This window comes from Lepidothrix coronata, unplaced genomic scaffold (genome assembly GCF_001604755.1).
Source record: "Lepidothrix coronata isolate B3197 unplaced genomic scaffold, Lepidothrix_coronata-1.0 Scaffold15, whole genome shotgun sequence".
NCBI classification, from domain to species: domain Eukaryota; kingdom Metazoa; phylum Chordata; class Aves; order Passeriformes; family Pipridae; genus Lepidothrix; species Lepidothrix coronata.
In genome coordinates, this window is record NW_016690195.1 from 4,524,536 (window position 1) to 4,545,778 (window position 21,243).

General features: G+C 40.7%; 1 protein-coding gene across 7 annotated transcripts in view; it reads left to right on the plus strand.

The window, feature by feature from the left end:
• OXR1 (oxidation resistance 1) overlaps positions 1–21,243 on the plus strand; it is a 227,932-nt gene that overhangs the window by 142,946 nt on the left and 63,743 nt on the right. The window contains exon 1 of one of the 7 annotated variants that reach the window (XM_017806371.1): positions 9,068–9,086. The exons of 5 other annotated variants lie outside the window; for them this stretch is intronic. Coding sequence is in view for 1 of the 2 variants with exons in the window: in XM_017806369.1 (XP_017661858.1) it covers positions 9,578–9,623 (46 nt within the window). In the remaining variant the exon portion in view is untranslated. Of the gene's footprint in view, positions 1–9,067; positions 9,087–9,372; positions 9,624–21,243 lie in introns of those variants that run through there. One more of the 7 variants, XM_017806369.1, reaches the window with a different exon arrangement.

Sequence of the window (21,243 nt, forward strand, 5' to 3'; positions counted from 1 at the left end):
TTAGCTAGCTTGAAGCAATTTGATTTTTGAGGATAAATTGTAGTAATTATCCCCAAAAGGACAGAGTGAGTAACCATCCACAAGTTTTCTACATGATATTATGGGAGCAAATGAATCAGACATATGCTTGTGATGTGGTGCTGGTGGGGGAGGGGAGAGACACCAGATGTTCCTTAAGAAGCAAGATTTAACAAGAAAGAAAAAGCAGAACTTCCTCCTAATAAGATCAACATACTCCTTCTGGGTTTTCATTCAAAAGAAAATTTCAGGAATGTCCTGCACAGTTATAGATGGCTCAGGAAAAGGTATGTATAAAATGCTTTCACGAACTTACTTTACTTAAGGGAAACGACCACAAAAAACAGGTAGCAAAGACTGGAACAAAATTGGGTCTTTTTTTAACTAATCCTTAATCCCAGAATGCACTGCCTAAGCAGTAGCAAGTAAAATAGAAAATCAGTAATTCTTATTATAATAAGAAAATTGCATCCAAAAGGATCAGCTGTTGACATTAGACTTATTCTGGCTCATGATAAATTCTGATGATATTTAGAACCCATTCATCTAAAAAATGTCACTGTACTTCAGATGGCATTCCTACTTAGAGCTGGCATTATGTGTCTGCCTATCAACTGTCCTTAAGTCTGTATTTTCCAGGTGTCTGAGAAGAATAATTTTGTTCAGATGAATTAAAAAGAATCTTTATCTTAGATATCTTCATGTCTAAAGGTTGCAATGAAAACTTAATCACCTATAACTAAAAGCCATGATGTTTTCTGAATTGCAAACTGATCTGGTGCCAACCAAATATAATGAGAGCATGTGACATGCAGTCGATTATTTCTTTAAACTGATAGAACCTGTTCGTTATATAGAGTCACCTTGAGGATTATTAGCATGCTTAACAAAAATGATATTAAGGTATCTATTAATTTGAAGATTATTAACATTATAACTCCCAAGACAAGACTATGGCTTTATGAAGTATGTGGCTTTTCCTATAAACATGAGGAATATAGCTGGTCATGAGGTGGCAAAATATTGATCACAAAACATTGTTCATGTTAATGACCTGAATCAGTGGTTTCATTTGAAATCTGAGTCATGGTATGATTGCTTAGTCTTCAGAAGTTATGTACAACCGGATTAAACTGTAACAACGGTATCCTACCAGAAGGATATTCTATTTTATTATGAGCCAATCCAGCAATGTTAAAAAGGTCTATTGTGAATTGGAATCTGGCTCTATTGTTTCTGAGCAAGTATCAGCAACCTCCTTACAGGAATACAGTGCATTAACAACTTGATTAAGCATTTAGTGAGTGCTGAGAAAAGAATAGTTACTGTTATAATGCAAAAAGGGAAAAAAAAGGATTAAGTCAATACTGTTTGCCTATGATTCAAATATCTGATGAATAATCAATTTTCTGAACACCTTTCATAAGCAGTTATTTATCATTTGCATAATTTATGCCTCTGTGGAGGATGGGATTAGCTAGTAAATACTATGAAGTCATCAGTTATATTGTCAGTGTTTTCTACAATTGGTTTCAAAACACATGATGAAAGAAAAAAAAGGTCAGTGAGTTGATGTCATGAAGACCTACTTTTCAGTGCCTACTGCAAACTGACTCTGTTCAGCAAGTGCTATACCTGGTGAGCATCCTTAAGCTGCCTGGGTGTCTGTATCCACATGAACTTCATACCTTCCGGGGTCCAATTCAATTTCATTAAACTCCCTGAAAGAACAGAATGTTTTGTTTATTATAAGCCACTATTGACCAGATAAATATGAAATGAAGACCTGGAGGTCATTTCATGTTTATTTGATAAGGTAGTCTATATATAGAGCTGTGTAATTGCAGCTGAAACTAAAGTTCTGCTGTAAACATGGAAAAGTCTCCATATGATATGCATTTGTTCTCAAGGCCATAGTTGAAAAATTTCATGTGGATATCACTGATAGTCTAACAAATGCTGGTATATTATTGTATGGATCATTTCCACATCTAAACATAAGTATACTTTGTGAAAATAAGAAAAACACAGATTTAGTTTTAGAATATATATTTTTGTAACGCTAATTCTTACACTGCTTTTTGGAAAAAAAAATGTAAATAAAAGTTGGATAGTGACTACAATTGTATAACTTCTCAGGGAAGATGGATAACTGCAGGCAACAAAGCTTGTTATTTATCTGAATCTCTGAAAATTCAGACCATATGCAGCTGAAATTTGGTGCTTCCAAAAGTGTCAAAAAATTGTGGCATGTTTTTGAAATCTGATAAAGTTATTTTGCAGGATGACGTTAAGTGGAGTAAAATACACTCACTTTATACTCACTTCTGTTGGGTTTCATATGCTTAGTATGCATTCTTATAACTATGCTGTGTATGCTAGTACAGAACATTTGTGAATCAATTAACATTTTTTTGTGTATGTGTTTCAGTAATGTCCTAGATTTGACTGCACGTTTTATTTGTATGGTGTTTCTATCTTTACTGTCTGATTTAAATTATGGTATGAAGATTTTTGAAATCTGGCTGGAAAAGCAAAAATTGCTTTCTTCTCAAAGATGAAAAGGACTTGTTGGGCTGTCCTAAGTATAAATAGTCTCGCTTGGATTAGATTAGATACCAACCTGACAAGATACAAACCTGACAAAACCATAACATTTATGTAACTCCAACCTATATCTGAGGAGACAAAGCACAAACAGGTCAGATGTTGCAGTGGTATCTGACAGGAATGACTTGAAACTTTTTAGATTTGGTAAGACAAAATCACACAGTGAATGTTATAGCACTTAAATATTATGAAATGAAACCTAATAAGCAGTGCTTAGGACTGTGTGTTTTGGTGCTTAGATATATTGTAGGGGTAAACTGAGATGCCCAAGGTCCAAATGTTCTCCTCAGCCTGGAGAAGACTAACGTCTAGGTGAGGTAGCTCTATTTTATACAGCTTCTAAAGAAATGAAAGATTTCTTGAGTCAGATTTGAAATACTAATAAAGCAGGAGTTTGATTCCATTTTCTACTGAGAAACAGTAGAAATGGCATCTCTCCTAGAAGAGATGCTGTTACAGCTTCTTGTCTTTTTCAGTGTTATTTCAAGAACAATCATATACAAAACATAACCTATACTTGAAGTATCTGAGTCTAGAATCATGGACTGCCAAAGTCCCTTCTTGCCCATGTTTATTCTGTCTTGTCCCTTCAGTGTGACATTTTCTGCTGAACAGTGAACAACATCAATGGTCAAGAGACTGGCCCCCATTTCATTGTAATCTTACAGGGAGCTGGTTAGTAAAATCAGAATTATATCCCTACCTGCTAAAGTCTGAAATTCCAAGTTTACCATTTCTGAGGCTAGTATGCAGATGGGAGTTTCATTCTTGTCAAGTGTTTAATCTGAAAAGAGGATGTGGTCTTGTGAAACTGTATGAACAGCCACACCTAGCCCACAGTTCTCTGTGAAGAACCTGTTTTAGACACACCCATTTACGTAGTGTCACCTACTAGTTACCTCTTTTCAACTTCTCCCAAATTTATAGTGCCACCAAATTTCCCTTTGGAATAATTTGAACCTTCTTAGTCACAAAAATAGATTTATGCAAACATTTTTACTTCTAGAACTGTGTACTTCCACACTTCATCCTTCAAGTTAATTGTTTCCTAAGGAAATAGGCCTGAGAATGTGGGAGTTCTGCATGCCTGAGTTTTGGTCCCTCCTTCAGGGACTGCAGATGCATTCTGCATTGCATTTAATTTTTACTGAAACAGCATTGGAAACAGACTGCAGTCTATTTTTCTCTGTCGTAGGAGTTTACCTTTTACATGAGGAAGGAACGAAAAACAATTCCTGAATTATTTGACATTACTAAAAATAAGTTTCATTAAAAATTAAGAAAGAGGTTAGGCTTTTATGATGTTCTAATTCAAATTCCTGGTTTTGCCAATCATTATGGGTTTTTGCAACCACGTAAATGGTAAGGTCTTGACCAGACATGGTAATTTAGAATACTTAACAAAGGCATACAGCATCCTCATAACATGACATGAGTCAGTGCCTCCAGAATGACTAAGGAAGCTTAAATGGGGCATTTGGTTCAAATTGTCAAAATTACATACTTACATATAGGTTGCTTATATACAAAGGAATGCCGACTAATTCCCAAATGACTGACACCAAGACTGTCACCCCAGAAAGCATGTACAAACCTCATTTTTCACAAAATAGAATACAGATTTTGTGTTACCTGGTATACTTTTGCCTGCAGCTTGGTAGCACTAAAAATTTGGCAAGATGAATTGCAAGAGGCCCATATCCTGTACACCAAGCATGTGAACTGCCCAAGCCCTAAGGAAGTTGAACATCATCTGCTGGTGTTTTGCTGGATTTGCTGTTGCAATTTGTACTTATTTTCCCAAGGAACAAATTTGCCACCGAAAAAATGATATCCCTACCACTTGCTGTGTTTTTATTTTTTTTTTCTCCTTTGAAATTCTTTTATATATAATTATATGTTCAGACCTTGGAAATATTCTTTCCTCATTGTGTCCTTTTCTATTTGACCAAAATGGATCCCTTTTCTCTCTCGCCTACACCGCCAGTTCTTTTAGGAGGCAGCTCAATCAGCTCTCTGCCTGCTCTGCTTTGGGATCGAGCTGCACAGGTTGTGCAACAGATTAGCATAATGTGTTACTAAATGTTACATCATAAATGCAGACATATTCTGTCAGACATTTCTGTAGCTACCGAACTGTCTATAGCACTGATACGAAGGCATCTCCACTTGTGCCACAGTTGCATTATCATTCTGACCTAATATGCACTGGCACTGAAGACAAAGAGGCTGCCTGAAACTTCCTCCCTTCCTCTCTCCCTTTCCACTGTCTCAGCCACGTCTACTCTTCTGTTGTTTTACTTGTGTTTCCACAGGTGTTTACAGACAACTCAACCAGATCTGGAGATCTAACTGGGGATATTTGTAACCCCAAACCAAAATAATAATAATAATAACAAAAGTTTGGTTACTTTTTACTAAACTAAAATGTACTTCTAAATGGATCATCTTTACTACACAATTCATTCACCTGCCAAATTCCCCACTCATAGTGTGGGAATAGAAACAAGCAATTAAGAGCAGGTAGGACCAGCTGCTTCTTTTGGAGGGCCAGTTTTAAGTGATTGAGTTACAGAAATGCACTTTTTTTACACTGATACCACAGGCCAGAAAATAAACCTGGGAGAGATCATTGTTGCACATTGAGAGATCAAATGTGTTTGAGAGATCAAACACAAATTTATTAGCCCTACTTAGCAAAATTCTAGTTGTTTCTGAAAATAAAGGTAGAACAATCAAATTTCTGTAAAGGTTTTCAAGATCAGTATAGGTGTAAAAAATTATAAAAATTGTACAACCCACATAAATTTGGTTTAGCTTTATAGCAAAAGGGACACACATTTCTTATGGACCTAATGTTCATATTACTCTTACCAATTAAAAAGCTGAAGAATGCTGCAAAGTTTTTCAGATGGAAATATGGGCTACAGTCTTAAGTACCAGGATATCAGATTTTTAAAGGATTCAGTTTGGTCAGTTTTCAGACCAGAGGTCTTTGTCAAAAATATTGCTACAATGGGCGTGGCACAACTAAAGCACAGCTAAGTAGAAAGAGCATCTTCAAGTTCACAATAATATTACTGGATGTTTGTGTTGACAATGCCTTCTGAAGAATCATAGAATCATAGAATGGTTTTGGTTGGAAGGGACCTTAAAGACCATCTAGTTCCAACCCCCTGCCATGTGCAGGGACATCTTCCACTACACCAGATTGCTCAGAGCCCCGTCCAACCAGGCCTTGAACACTTCCAGGGATGGGGCATCCACAACTTCTCTGGGCAACCAGTTCCAGCACCTGACCACCCTCACAGTAAAGAATTTCTTCCTAATATCTAAACCTACCTTCTTTCAATTTATACCCATAAGCTCTTGTCCTGTCACTACAGGCCCTTGTCAAAAAACCCCTCTCCAGCTCTCTTGCAGGTCCCCTTTAGGTACTGGAAGGCTGCTCTAAGGTGTTCTGGAGCCTCCTCTTTCCCAGGCTGTCTTCATAGGACAGGAGTTCCATCCCTATAATCATCTCTGTGGCCCTCCTATGGACTGGCTCCAACAGTTCCACATCTTTCTTATGTTGGGGCCCCCAGAGCTGGATGCAGTACTCCAGATGGGGTGTCCAGGTGGGAGAGCAGAGTAGAGGGGCAGGATCACCTCCCTTGACCTGCTGGTCACACTTCTCTTGATGCAGCCCAGCATACAGTTGACTTTGTGGGCTGCAACCATGCACTGTCAGGTCATGTTGAGCTTCTCGTCAACTAACAAGCTCCAAAATCCTTTTCCCCAGTGCTGTCTCCGCTCAGCCTGTTTTTGTGCTTGAGATTACCCTGACCTAGGTACAGGACCTCACAATTGGCTCTGTTGAATTTCATGAGGTTTGCATGGGCCCACTTCTCAAGGTCCCTCTGGATGGCAAGTAGTATAGCTCTGACTGTATTCTTCAAAATGTAATACCTATGTAATGTTAATAATTGTATTACATCAATGCCTTGAAATTTATCAGTAGACAATGTGTCAAATATCTTAAAAGAGTAATATTACCTTTTCTGAGCACGGATACCTAAATCTGGTTTTTATAGTTAAAACGGTTCAACTGAAGAATTTGTTGTTGCTAAGTAAAACATTGTTAAATGAATGCTTTTGAGTATAGGCAATGATTTTCAATACTATGAAAATCACATTGCAGTAAAAGGTGATATTTTTATACTTCAGTTAGACTATTTGTGAGAAAAACAGATGAAAGCAGCTAGTTATCAAAACATTTATCTTGAATACCTTATCAAAATGCTGTCTGAATCTGAATCTGTAGCCTCTATCACTGCAGTATAATGAATAAATGCTGCCTCAAGTTGCAGCAGGGGAGGTTTAGTTTTGTTATTATGAAAAATTTCTTCATCAGAAGTGTTGTCAAGCCTTGGAACAGGCTCCCAGTGAAGTGGTGCAGTCACCATCCTGGTAGAGGATTTAAAAGACGTGTAGATGTGGCACTTAGGGACATGGTTTAGTGGTGGACTTGGCAGTGACGGGTTAACAGTGATGATCTTAAGGGTGTTTTCTAACCTTAACAATTTTATGATTTTATAAATATGACCTTGGAAGAGAAAAAAAAACAAACAGAACTACTTCAAACCACAGAGAAAATACATGCAATCAATACAATAACAGAGGTGCATATGTGGCTGCAATACTGGTGGCCAATCCACCTTGAAGTTTCAAAAATGCTGATCACCACAGTTGTAAACTCATTCCTTGTGCAAAGATGTAGTAGATTTTGCCTAAAATAGAATCAACAGGGCAAAAGACTAACCATAACTTCTTCATGGCAGAAACACTGTAATGAAATGAAAACTAATTACAGTGTTTAGGGCAAGACAGAGCTGGTAGGCAGAATAGTTTACATGCTAAACATCTAGTGGTGCTTAGACCATGCAGTGATTCTGCAGTTCCTGATTTAATCCTTAGTCATGACAGATTACACATCCATTTCTACTGGCAGGTTTTGGGAGCAGGGAAGAGAGGTAATTCTGCTGAAAATTTCTTGTTCTGTGTCAGGGAAAAGATTTTATTTGTAAAAAAGTCTTGAACATAATTATCTCCTGAGTAGGAACTGATTTAAGTAGTAGAAAGGTTGATTTGAGTGTCCTGTTTATATCAAGTAACCCTCAGAATTCAGCACTCCAAAATGCTGACGTTAAACTCTGATTTAATTGAGCAGCTGCTACAAGTGAATAGGAGTTGAAATAGCTCAGCACTTTGTTCCTCTGTTCTGCATGTACACAATAGATTTGGCTCAACAAAAGCATTTTTTATTAAACAATGCCTTCATTTGCAGCTAGATGCAGCATATAATGGCACCATACTCACATTAGTATATAAGCACATTAGCTTACAATTCTGCCTTCTCAAGGACTATGTTACAGGTATAAATATCATTATACGGCTGTTCTTTCAGCCTCAATACGTGCAGAACGCACATCGTGAGGCAGATCATCATCAGATTCAATGCCTTAGGTATTTCTTTTTCTGTTAAAATATTTTGGATCATGTTCCAGCTGGTTTTATTTCTTCAAATGTTAAAACATTCCAAGGATTGTGGGGACGAAGAACTCAAGGGTACAAATGAACACCACAAATCAAACGTCTTTCTCAAAAAGAAAGAAAAATTGTATACCTGGTAAGTTCTGCTGGAAGACTAAAGTAACCTAGTCAGCTCAAAGGTTGAGTTGGGTATCAGTGTTGGCAAACGTTCAAAGGAGGGCACGGGGACATGGCTGGCTGGCACAGCAAGGACGGTGGCATCCACGATAGCAGGGACACTGAGAGGGAAGGGTCAAAAGAAGAGCAGCAAAACCACATAGTGTCACAACTAATCCTGTTTTACAGTCCAGTGGAAAAACATCTTCAAATCCACGGCTGACTCAAGATTTAAAAGTAAGAAGATCGGCTTGATTCTTGATTTTCATGCTTGGGAACGCTGAGACAGGAAAGCTGGAAGTTCATAGAGAGCTTTGCAGCACACTGTTGTAAAGCAGTGAGCTTCCAGGAAACATAAACAACTCCGCGAACCGTGGATAAGTCCATCGAGATGCACAGGCGGCCCGAGGCCAGAGGGAAGCGATGTCCCGGGTGTCGCAGTGACGGAGCGCTGGGCAGCCCCGCGCCCCCCGGCCCGGCCCAGCCCGGCCCGGCCCCGCCCGGCGGTGCCGCGGCCCCTTTAAAAGGGGGCGTGGCCGCCCGAAGTTTGCCGAAGTTGCGCGCGGGCCGCGCGGTGCCCGCCCGGCCATGGCGCCCCCGGGGCCGTAGCGCCGCCATGGACTCGCTGACCGCCCTCACCGGCAAGGGCGGCCGCCTGCTCCGCGGCACCGCCAGCCGCCTCTGGGGCGCCGTGCCCGGCGGCCTCCGCCACGGCCGCTGCCAGGACGGCAGGAGCCGCGGGGAGCCGGGCCCCGCCAAGCCGCAGCCAGGTACCGGCGGAAAAGGGGCTGGGGGCGCCGGGGGCGGGCGGGGCCTCCCCGGGCGGCGGGCTCGACTCCTCACCCCCCTTACCCGCCCTGCAGGGGAGCGAGAGCGAACGGGAGCAGGAGGGGGAGAGGGTCCCAGCCGAGCCGACCGCGGGTGGTGCCCGGCTTCCAGGAAGGCTCGGACGGAGGGGGCGGCGGGGGAAGGGCCGCACGAGTGCCGGGCACTGCCGGGGCTGGGGCTGCGCCGGAGCGGTTGCACCGCGGGGACGGGTCTAACAGCAGAAACCGACCGAGCGTCTTCCTGATTTCACTGGCAGAACTTCTACGCTTACTTTCGTTCGCTTCCCTCTCCTGCTGCCTTCACCGACGACGGTGAAGGAAAGCGCGGGGAGCGCAAACTTCTTGGTTTGAGATCTCTTTTGTGTACGAGGTGGTTTCTGCCTCTCCGGTGCTCCTGATGAACAGGCAGTAGTCCTTTGAAAGTAGGCTCAGTGATGCTAAGGGCAGAAGTAGTACCTCTGTCTCTCAGTGGCCGAACAGGTCAGTCAGGAGACAGTAAGTGACTCCTTGTCCTGTGCCTGGAAGAGGGCTGCTGTTATCACCCCTTTTTTGATAATGTCGCTGGGCTGTAGGTATGGGTACTGTAACTTACTCATCTGAAGTGAGCCCTCACATGGGCAAGAAATACCCTGAAAACTGGAGGGGTGGTCAGCAAATGCACACAAACTGTTTATGCAGAAGAGGAGCAGGCGGTAAGGACTCTAGAGAGGTGATTCGGGATTAAAAACAAGCCATGACATAATTAGTAAATGATCTAATGACTGATTCGAAAGAAAAAGGCATATGAAGTTAAGTTTGTTAAAGTGCTTTATGATAATATAATGAGCAGTGTACAATGAATAGTAAATATTTTCCTCTTTTTTTTTTTTTTCTGTTGCGAGAAGCTCTGTGCTAAGTGGATGAATATATGCTTGTTGTAGTCTGTAGGTAAGGTCATGTCTCTACTGAAATGTAATATTAAAGTCAATTAAATTTCTTTGTTACGGTAGGTTATTTTAGAAGAGTAAAATAGTTGGTTTTTATCAAGAGTAACAAGATCAGTGTAGGAGGCAAGGCAGTGGGAATGCCTGTGCAGCCTGTAAGATGTAGATGGCATCTGCTTGTGTGCATTGGATCGCACTTCTTGCACAGAAAGGATAATAGGTAACCAGCTATATTTACAGTGCCACTCTTTATTTGTTTCATGTCCCTCTCCCCCGAGACATACAAGGAGAGAAAGAAACAATAACTTGTTTTTCAGTAGTGAAATGAAATACCTTGAATAAGGCCTCTGCAAACTGTTAAAAGCTTGTTGACAAAGATTACTTAAAGTCTTTTGCAGAACCAAAATGACAGTGACGTGATTTAGCATCCTCTGGTCTTTTAATCAGTTACAAGGCTTTGTGTTCAGCTGTTAGTATAAAGCACCTCCTGTGATACATGTGATTTCTTAGAGGGAAAAGTTCTCTGAGTATTTGTCCCCCTCTTCTGGGGCAAAGGATTAACTTAGATTGCATTGTAATGTTTTGGGTCTTTTTTTTTTTTTTTCCTCTAGCTTTGAGCAAAAAATGTATTTTCTCAGATGCTTTCATAATGTACTACTTAAAATTTGTGTTAATGAAAAGTGACTGCAGTTCTGGAAAGCAGGGTATGTTTCTCTGTGTATGGAATTTAACATGCCTTTTTGACAGAAATGTACTTGGAGTTTTTCCTCACCTAGGCAAAGCATGCTGTGCAAGGCAATTAGACCATGGCTCTCCCATGCTATTTTCTTTATGGAGTTTCTGTCAGTTACAGAAGAAACAAGTTCTTATGACTGTAGAATTCTTCTGGCAAGAATTTTGCTGGCTTTCACAAACCACCTGTGCCCTGGTAATGGGTGCTGTGGAAGCTGTAACAATGATTACAATGCTTCAGTTGAAATCAAACCTCTGTTTTAATTAGAGATGGGTCCCCTGGCATTAGATAAGACTTATTGGCAAATTCTAACTACTCCAAATGTTTAGTCTCTTTATGCAGTGTTCTGAATCCAGGCCTACCTATTACTCTAGTTTTTCTTCCCTGCTTAGGGCTCTGTGTTCATTTCTTTTGCATGGACTATGCATTATTTCTTAAAAGAATAGTTCTTCATAAATGCTTTAAAACCATGTTTGCACTTTTCTGAAACAAAACTCAACCTTTTTATTTTTATTTCTAATTTAACTTCTACAATAAATTATCTCAATTTTATTAATGTAATATTAGTAATTTTACCTTTACTGTTTTCATGCTTGTCTCTCTAAACAGTTTAACAGCTGCTCTGTTACATTTCCAAGCTCAGGGAGGCAAGTCTGTTCACATGCTGTGCCTTAACTCATTTCTTTGGATACACACAGAACAGTTTATAGTATTTCTTAGAAGAGAGAAAGGAGTCACTGGGAGACTGAGTAGTGCCATTGGAAGCTGTAAACCTGTTTAACCAGTTTACATTGTTTGTGTCCCAGTCAAGTCAGTGAAAAAACTTTAGAAAGGTATTTTTTCTTTTAATGATTGTGATAGAGGCTAAAAATGCAAAGAGAACCAGAAATTCTGGAGAATGCATCTGGCTTTAGTAAAGGTACTACCAATATCAGAGTGTGAAGTTTATTTCTTTTAAAAGGTCTGTGAACTTTGAAATAAAACTTCTAAATATAGTCTATTGATAATTTATAGGAAGAGCTAGTATGTATGTATGTATTCAAGGCATGGATTTACCTAAAACTTTAGCTAGAACAGAGTGTAACTTTCTTGTTTATTGGTAGGTACTGTAGGTGTTAGTGTTCTGATATTGCATGTGTTTTTGTTTTAAAATGCAACTCCAGGCTTTAGGGAATGTGTGATTAAGGATTATATGTACTGTGGAATTAGCTTGAATGTTCAGTTTAATTAGAGCCTCATCTGTAGAAACCTCTTACTTAGATGAGCTGACAGCACATCTCATAGTTTAGTCTGCTGTTTGCTTTGTCTGCTGTGTAAGGAGGATGTGACCAGGAGTAGGGGACATGGTTTTTCTTCATTCCTGTGGCTCTGATGAGGCTATATGTTGAGTGTACTCTTTGGTTCAGTGTACCACTGTTACAGAAAGCTGCTGAGGAACTGTAGAGGGTCCAGCCGGTATCTTTAGGGACACAGGGCATATGACCTGTGAGGAGGGAGCTGGGCTTTAGTCATGCAGAGGAAACCAAGGCGACCTAGAGGCAATCTAATTATGACATGCATCTGTCTAAAGGAGTGCACTCTTCTCAGTATTAAGAAATCAAGAAGTGGCAATGGCCATGAGTTTTAGCTTGGGAGATTCAAATTAGGCTGCAGAAAAAATTTTGCACAGAGTGGTCCATCACTGGGACAGGTTTTAAGCTGACTTGATTTGATGTTGGCAATAATTCTGCTTCAAACTGGAGGGTGGAGTAAATATACTTAAGAGGTTTCTACCAGATAAAACTTTGAATCTGTGAGGATATAGTTTCATACCTGGAGTCTTGTGCTTCTTCCCTCCTAGACATTTTCACCTCACTTCTGTCTGTGGTCACTTAATGGAGGGAGAAGATACACTGCACAGGAAGTCTTGACTTTCTGCAGTATGTGTCTCATTAAGTACAAAAGTTAAAAATCAGTGATTCAGAACTCCTTATTCAAATACTCCTCTGAACCAGTCTGTCAGCAAAGTTTTTCTAGCCACCTCCTATTAAACTGTTGTTGTTGTTTTTCTCCCTGAGGTTCAACTTGACTGTTCAGTTCTGAACCGTGTGGCCTGTGGGTTTATTTACATTTTTTTCTTACCACCTTTGAGTCTTGATTGGTAAGATTACCATACGCACTATATCCAGTAAGCTGTGTGGCTTGTCAGTCCTCTGTACTGTGGTCAAGGTGGCAGCAGTGCATTAGAAAAATAAATGTGCAGAGTCAAGTTAAAATACATCTTTCAAGCCCTGCTGTAAAAGTTAGTGTCTTCCTTTCTAAAAATCTGCCTTAGAAAAGAGCAAACATAAGAATAAGGTAGGTCATTTCCTCACTTCATCTTTATTCAGTACTTCACTTTTAAGAAATTAACAGGTGTATGATAAAGTATGAGAGAGGATTCAGACTGGGGAGATACACTTCTGCGAGTTTTCTTGTACACACTGTTCCAGATGAAGCACATGTGAAATGTACCAACACCCTTTATAAAGACATTAATGCTTCGCTTTCGCGTCTGAAAATACTTCAGTTGGTACAGCCATAAGAAGCAAATGTGATCTTGGAATGTATCAGGCTGGTGACTCAGTCATCTTGTGATATGTAAATGTATGCACAATCTCTTCTTCAGACTTATGTGCTACTAGTATATGGGATTTTTGGACTATTCCCTTGGTGTGTGTGATGATAAATGATCTTTTCATGTTCTGCTTTGTGCTATTACATCTCCTCCTGCTTTTTTTTTCTCCAGGCCTTGGGGCTGCAGAATTTGTTGTGTCCTTTTGCCCAGCCTTTGCTGTTGATTGTCCTTTTGAGTCAGTCTGCTGATATGCAATTGAACTGTGTTAAAAACTAGTCCATTGGGATCTTATCGTTATACCCCTCCATACTCCTAGTTTCTATTTCTCTCTCCCCTTTACTGAATTTTTTACATATTTCACAGCTCTTAATCCATTTTTTACTGTTCAGCAGGGTTCTGATGTATTGGATGTTTTACTGAAGTTCAGTTTATAAACTAATCTAGCAGATGACTGAAACAAATATAATCTAATGGGTTTTTTTATTCATACTCTGGTATCTTTTGACTGTATTACATTTTTAATGTGTCATGTGTTTTTATTTTAATTTTCTGGTTAATTTCCATTTCTAACATTCAGATAGTTTAGAAGGTCATGTTTTATTGCGAACCTGCATGCTTATGGCAGCATTTCAAGTCACTACATGTATTAATAATAATTTTCTGTTAATCAGTAAGCAACACACCCTGCTGTGTTATATGTGTAAATCTCCCTCTGTTTTGATTTAGTGGTGGCATCATTTATCTGTATTGCCTGCCAGAAAAATGTGGGAGGAATCATAGAGAACTCAAATTGCAAGTAAGGTTGTTCAGTCCTGCTTAACGTAGGGAAGATGATGACTTCAGGCTAGGTTTTTGAGTGCTTTATTTAGCTGGACCATGGAAATGTCCAAGGATGGAAACTGCACAGCTGCTCTGGGCAACTAATTTTTTTTTTACCTTCTTCCCAGTCAGAAGCTCTCCTGTTTGTCCATTATGTCTGTTGTCTTTTGTTCTCCCACTGTGTTACTGAAGAGCCTGACTCTGTCATCTTGACACCTATGGGGAAACTATCTAGAAGGTACAGGATGGCTGCTGTTCCAGTCCTTCAAAATCACCTCTGCTTCAGGCTGGAGAGACTCTGTTCTTTTGGCCTGTTCTCACAGTCCCTGACTACCTTAGTGGCCCTTCACTGAAATAGTTTTTGTTTATCTATGCCTTTCTTATAGTGAGTGGGGTGGGGGGAGAGCAGGACAGTGACACTAGAGCCAGTATTTCAAAAGCAGTCTGAGTGCCAAGTTAAGGATAATAGTTGCTTCTCTCCAGTGCTCTGTCTGCTGGCCACAGTTAACACAGCTGAGGATGCTGTTATCCCTCCTTTTTTCCAGGGCATGCTGCTGGCTCCTGTCCAGCTTCTGCCTACCAAGACCCTTGGGTTTTTATCGGCAGAGCTGCTCCTTGGCTGGGCGGTGCCAGCCTGTACAGCACAAAAGGCTCTTCCTTCCCATGCAGAAGACTGTTGCCTTGTTTAATTCCATAAGGTTCCTGTCAACTTGCTCCCCCAGTCTGTCCAGGTCCCTCTGAATGGCAGCCCTGTCATCATGTATGTTGACTGGTCCCCCCAGTTCATTGTTGCCTGCAAACCTAATGCAGTAAATTTGTTCAGCAAGGTGTTTACTGAAGCACTGGGTATAACTTCACATACACAGCACATCCTTTTGCATGATAGCAGGGCAGTTGTCGTGCACAGGTCAGGAGGATGAGCTTATTGACTTTGCACTTTCAGAAAAAAGTAGGTATCGTTGGCTTAAGTGAGATAAGGCAAAGTGTAAATTCTCAAAGATGTTGATATTGCTGCTTGATGGTCAAACTGCTCATGTGGTATTGTGTAGACTTGAAGATGCACAACTAAACGGGCTTATATCTGAAAGAGGCGAACAATTATTATTGGAAAAGTTGACTAACTGTATCAATAGAACAGCCAAGATTTTTGCAAGTTTTCATTAATAGATACATTTGGTCTGCAGAGAGTTTGTACAGTATGTGGACATTTGCAGTTAGGTAGTCTCTCATGTATTAAACTATATACATGTATTTCAGATGGACCAGGAAAGGAAGCTTACTGTTGATTAACACATACTGTGGCGTAATTTGAAAATGTGATAAAGCATTTCTGTTTACTCTTAAATGTGAAGTGTCGTGCATGAGCTGCTTTGTCTCCTAGCCATTTGGAGAAGTGACCTGTCTTAAGTTTACTTCTATTCAGTTGTTTTCCATCCTGAAATCATGCATTAAGTTATTTCTGCCTACGTGCTATGCAGCAGGCTGAATAGAAGAAAAGAGGGGCATGTGTTGGGGGCATCACAAAATGAACTTGAATCTGTGCTGTATCTATGTTGCAGGAAAAAGTTGTTCTGATGTTTAAAGTGCTGAGGCAATGGTAGCAAGGTCCTGGATGCATTTAACTTAAGGGTTTGATTGAGAAAAATGTGAACAGAAGCATCATGTGGAGAGCAGTGATAAGGATCAAGAATTTTGAGAGCATGACTTGCTTGGAAAGACTGAATCACAGAATAAGTAGCAGTTGCTTATCAAGAGGAGACTGAAGGAGGCATTGTTTATGACGCTGCCTTGGTCTGGAAACCTACCATTTTGGCTAGAAAACTGTAGGCTCCAAGGATCTTGTAGGTTACTATTAGGGGCCTCTTTGTTTCTGGTTCCTAAGACATGGGAAGATAACTGAACATCATCATCATGGCTAGGCTTCGCGAATGAAGATTTGGGAAAGGCTCTATCCACATTTGTTACAAGCACGCTGGTGGCTAATAAGGCCAATACGAGATAGACATGTCCGATTGCAAAAGCACAGCAGAAAGACTCCTTACGTGGTATATTCTGCAAGGCATGATTCTTTCTGCGTTGTCTTTTCTCCTCGAGAGTGATCCTGTGTGCGTTCTCAAAGGAAGCAGCAGTATTACAGATGGTGTGTCTCCAGACCTCCCGACTGGAGGCCAGAGTAGACCAGTGATGTTGATCAATATGACCAAGGCTGAGATGTTGTTTCAGGGAGTCCTTGTATCTTTTATTCGGGGCTCCTCTCTTGCGGCAGCCGGTGGCAAGTTCACCATAAAGCAAGATCTTAGGGAGGCGGTGGTCCTTCTTCCTTGAGACGTGCCCTGCCCATCGCAGCCGTGTTCTCAGCAACATGGCCTCAATACCTATGACTGCTACTTGTTCTAGAACAGATGTATTGGTCACATAATCTGACCAGTGGATGTTTAGGATTGTATGGAGACAGCATTGATGGAAGCATTCTAGGAGTCGCAGGTGGTGGCGGTAGATGACCCACGATTCAGAACCATATAAGAGAGTAGACAGCACTATGGCTCTGTAAACACTGATCTTTGTACTTTTCTACTAGTGTTTATTACGCCATACTCTATTATGGAGTTTTCCAAAAGCACTATATACCTTTGCTAATCTGTTGTTTATCTCTCAGTCAATCTTACCATCCAAGGAGATGAGGCTGCCTAGGTAATTAAACTGCTGGACTGATCTGAGCTCTGATTCGCCAATGGTGATATGGGGATGATGGAAGACTTCCTGAGGTGCCTGTTGGTAGAGAACTTCTGTCTTCTTTAAGCTGACTTCCAGCCCAAAGAGCTCAGCAGCATCTGCAAAGCAGGATGTTAAACGCTGCAGGGCTGCTTCTGTGTGGGCAACAAGGGCGGCGTCATCAGCATAAAGCAGCTCCCGGACAAGATGGTTTAAGGTCTTAGTGCAGGCCTTCAGACGCCTTAGGTTGAATAGGCTTCCATCAGTACGATATCGAATGTAGATACCATCCTGATCATCGAGGTCTGCAGTGGCCCTTTGGAGCATCATGCTGAAAAAGACTGTGAATAGGGTTGGAGCAAGAACGCAGCCTTGTTTCACACCATTAGTTATTAGAAAGGGCTCAGAAAGTGCGTTGCCATATCTGACTTGTCCGTGCTAATCCTCGTGCAGTGAGATGATCATTTTAAGGAACTTGGGGGGACATCCTAAACGTTCCAAAATCTGCCATAGACCTTTTCTGCTCACAGTATCAAAAGCCTTGGTGAGATCAACAAAGGTTACGTAGAGACCTTTTTTCTGTTCCCTACACTTCTCTTGCAGTTGTCTGAGAACAAATACCATGTCTGTGGTACTTCTGTTTGCTCTGAAACCACACTGGCTTTCAGGTAGAATTCCTTCTGCTATAGTGGGTATTAGTCTGTTCAAGAGTATTTTTGCCAGGATTTTGCCAGCAATGGAGAGCAGAGTAATACCACGGTAATTTGAAGAGTCTGATTTAACTCATTTCTTCTTATACAAAGTGATGATGACTGCATCACGAAGGTCTGATGGTAGTTCGCCTAGTTCCCAACAGCGCACTACAAACTTGTGAAATTTAGCATGGAGTGCAAGGCCCCCATGTTTCCAGATTTCAGGTGGAATTCCATCAACCCCAGCTGCCTTGCCAATTTTCACCTGCTCTATGGCCTTAAGAGTTTCTCCCAAAGTGGGGGCAATATCCAGTTCATTCTTTACCAGTTGTTATGAGATGGACTGAATTGCTGAGTCTTGAATTACACAGCTAGTACTGAAGAGAGTCTGAAAGTGTTCAGACCATCAATTCAGAATGGAGGTTTTATCTGTCAGAAGTGTTTGACCATCTGTGCTGAGTAGACGGCTTTGGACCTGGTATGTAGGCCCGTATGCTGTTTTCAGGGCCTCATAGAATCCTTTGTGATCACCCGTATCTGCATGTAATTGAGTTTTTTCAGCTAGATTGATCCACCACTTGTTCTGGATGTCACAGAGTTTCTGTTGGAGCTTGCTGCATGCAAGATGAAAGGCTGCTTTTCTTATGTGACAGGAAGGCAGCGCAAGGTGTGCTTGATGAGCGGTTCTCTTCTTCCTCAACAATTCCTGGATCTCTTGACTGTTTTCATCAAACCAGTCCTTGTTCTTCTTGAAGGAGAACCCGAAGGATTCTTCAGAGGATTGCAAGATGCTGTTTTTAATATGGTACCAAAGTGCTTCAGGAAGAGGGATCTATAGAATGATTTTCAAGCCCAGTTTGAAGATTTGACTGGAACCTGTCTCTCACTGTGGCTGATTGGAGATTGTTAACTTGGAGTCTCTTCCTTGGGATACTGCCCCTTTTAGGTCTGAATTTAAGACTGAAGTTGAGTTTAGTTTACAGTGCACAAGTAACTGAAAATAATATTCCTGTAATTAGCATAAGCGTATCTAACTACAGAACAGGGAGAAGGGTTAATGAGACAATTGCTGACTGTGAGGTAGTCCCTGCTGTTAGGAGTGTCGGGTCACCAGGTCTTATGGAATATAAAGATTTCCTCCTTTAATCTCTTTTGTTTCTTTATGAATAGATTAAAATGATCTAATTGTTATTGAGCAGAACTAATCTAATAAAGATGTAATATCTGTACTTCCCCTATTTTATCAATTAGCAATATGTTCCATGTACTGCTAAATAACAATGTATTTGAGAATATTTCAAAGACTATTTTTCTTACTTTCTCATGATTCATTACCCCATATGTGCTGCATTAAGATCCTGTGAAAAACTGTGTTCTAGACAAGAATTTTACAAAGTTGCTACCTCTTTCTTTGTTTTAAACACTGTAACTCTGATGCATAAATGTGCAATTTTTGTTAGGAGGTGTGTATATGTGGATAAATCAACTTTTTCTTATCTTCTTGACCCTAATAAGCTAATTTATTAGTTTTAAACAGTTTACAATAATCATTGACTTCCTTGCTTTTTCTCAGAGAATACTTGTTTGGTATATTAATTTATTCATTTGCAAAAAGTGACTGTTGTAATTTCTGTTGCAATGTTTCTCAGCTGCTGATATTCTATTCACTTTAATGTAAGTTATTTGAGATTTAAGCTTATCTTGCAGAAAAATAGTAGGGTAAAGGAAAATGAGTACATTTTGCTCTATGCAGAGCTTGAAGATCCTCCTAAGCAGTTCTTAACCTGTATACTAGTTCTCTTTACCAGCTCTTAGTGCCAGAAGTCCAAAGGATGTGCTAGAAGCATCAGCAAACAACAAATCAAAGGCCAACAATTCAGCTCAGACGGCATACTAAGAAATGAGAAACGTCACTCTTGTCATAACAATTTGAGCTAGCAGTGCAACAAGAATGTTTTCACTTGACCAAAATTCAGTGGCACAGGGCCACATAGAGGCAATATTAGAATCTCTCCTATAAATGTTAAATTTTAACCTCAGTTGTCTTCAGTTTTCAGTTGAATAATGCCACTGATTATTGCATATCTTAAGGACAAAGCTGCCTCACTGAAAACTGTATGTTCTTAAACCATAATGTTCATAACCCTATTTTATATAAATATGTTGGAACAATAAGTCCTTCTCTCTGTTTATGTTGGTGATCATATGTAATCATTCTTATGCTGCAGTCTTAATCCTGAGTTTCTGTGCCACGCATTCAGACTAAATATTGGTCTGGTGTCTTTTTGAACACTGCCTTCTGCATCTTTCTAGTTCTAGTCTCTGAAATCCTAGGCAGTTGAAATATTTTCTTGTCATTTGTGGATCTGACATTCACTTTATCACTTCAGTATTTCAAGCTGTTGTGGAGGCTCAGTCCTGTTTAAGGTAGTTAAGAATTAAAGCATCAACACTGATGTTGCTAAAGGGTGGGTCTTGTTTCTGTCTAAAACAGCACAGCTAAGAGCTCTGATAACCTGGCACCATAGATCCTCTTGCTAAACAAGTTATTCTTGACTCTTGAGTTTGTGCATAGTATGGTCAGTGGCAGCAGGTTTTTCTTCTACCTGTGGTCTGAGAACATCAGCCTTCAGTAGTCTCACTGGCTTGCTACTGGCAGATGAAGTAAGGATTGAGTGTAACATAACAAGATGATCTCCTGTGCAAGAGAGTTATCAGGAAAATAGATAACATGAAAGCACAAGACTGATTCTTGTTGATGCTGAGGACTTGTCAGACTGCTGCATTCTATGCTGGTAGTTGTTTCTACTTTCATGTGCTTCCTACAATACTGGGGGCACTGGAATGGCTGAAAGATGGGTTTACTTTCCCCTCAAAAATAAATAGCCTGCTCTTTCAGTGAGAGAGAGGCTTTGTAGTGTGTCATCAGGGAGGTTGAGTTCATGTCTCTACTGCTCTGACCTATTTTCACAGTTGAAATATCTCCTAGTTTTGTTTCCAAGAGGTTAGGTGAAATCAATGTGTTCTTTATGAACAGGCAGCTCAAGCACTTGGGCTGTGGGCAGAGGTGTGGATTTTAGTAGCTGGGCCAGATGGGTACTCAGCACACACGTAGCTTGGCATTCCATGCCTCCATCTCCTCTTGACTCCAGAGACTTAAATCATGGTAGGTTATGAAACACTTGAAACCTGTATCCATCTAGCGAGGGGGAGATAATACTATCACAGAGGGAAGGAATGAAAGTGGATTCTGATGGGAAGGGTAGGATTTACTGTCTTAAGTATGTGAGGGGATGATGTTAACCCTAACTGCAGATTATAAGCTCCTGGAAATTTTGTGTTAGGAGTTCTTCTGGCATCTGCTTTGCTACAAAGTGCCCTCAACAGGGAAGGCCTTCCTTCCTCACCTCTACCCTCTGGTTGCTCTTACTTTCCTGAAGTTACCAGATTGCTCTGAAGTCTCTGAAGATGGTGAAGGGCCTAGAGGGGAAGCCACACAAGGAGTGGCTGAGGTCAGAGGCCTCAGTCTGGAGGAGACTGAGGGAAGACCTCATAGTGGTCTACAGCTTCCTCATGAGGAGAAGTGGAGGGACAGGCACTGATCTCTTCTCTGACCAGTGACAGA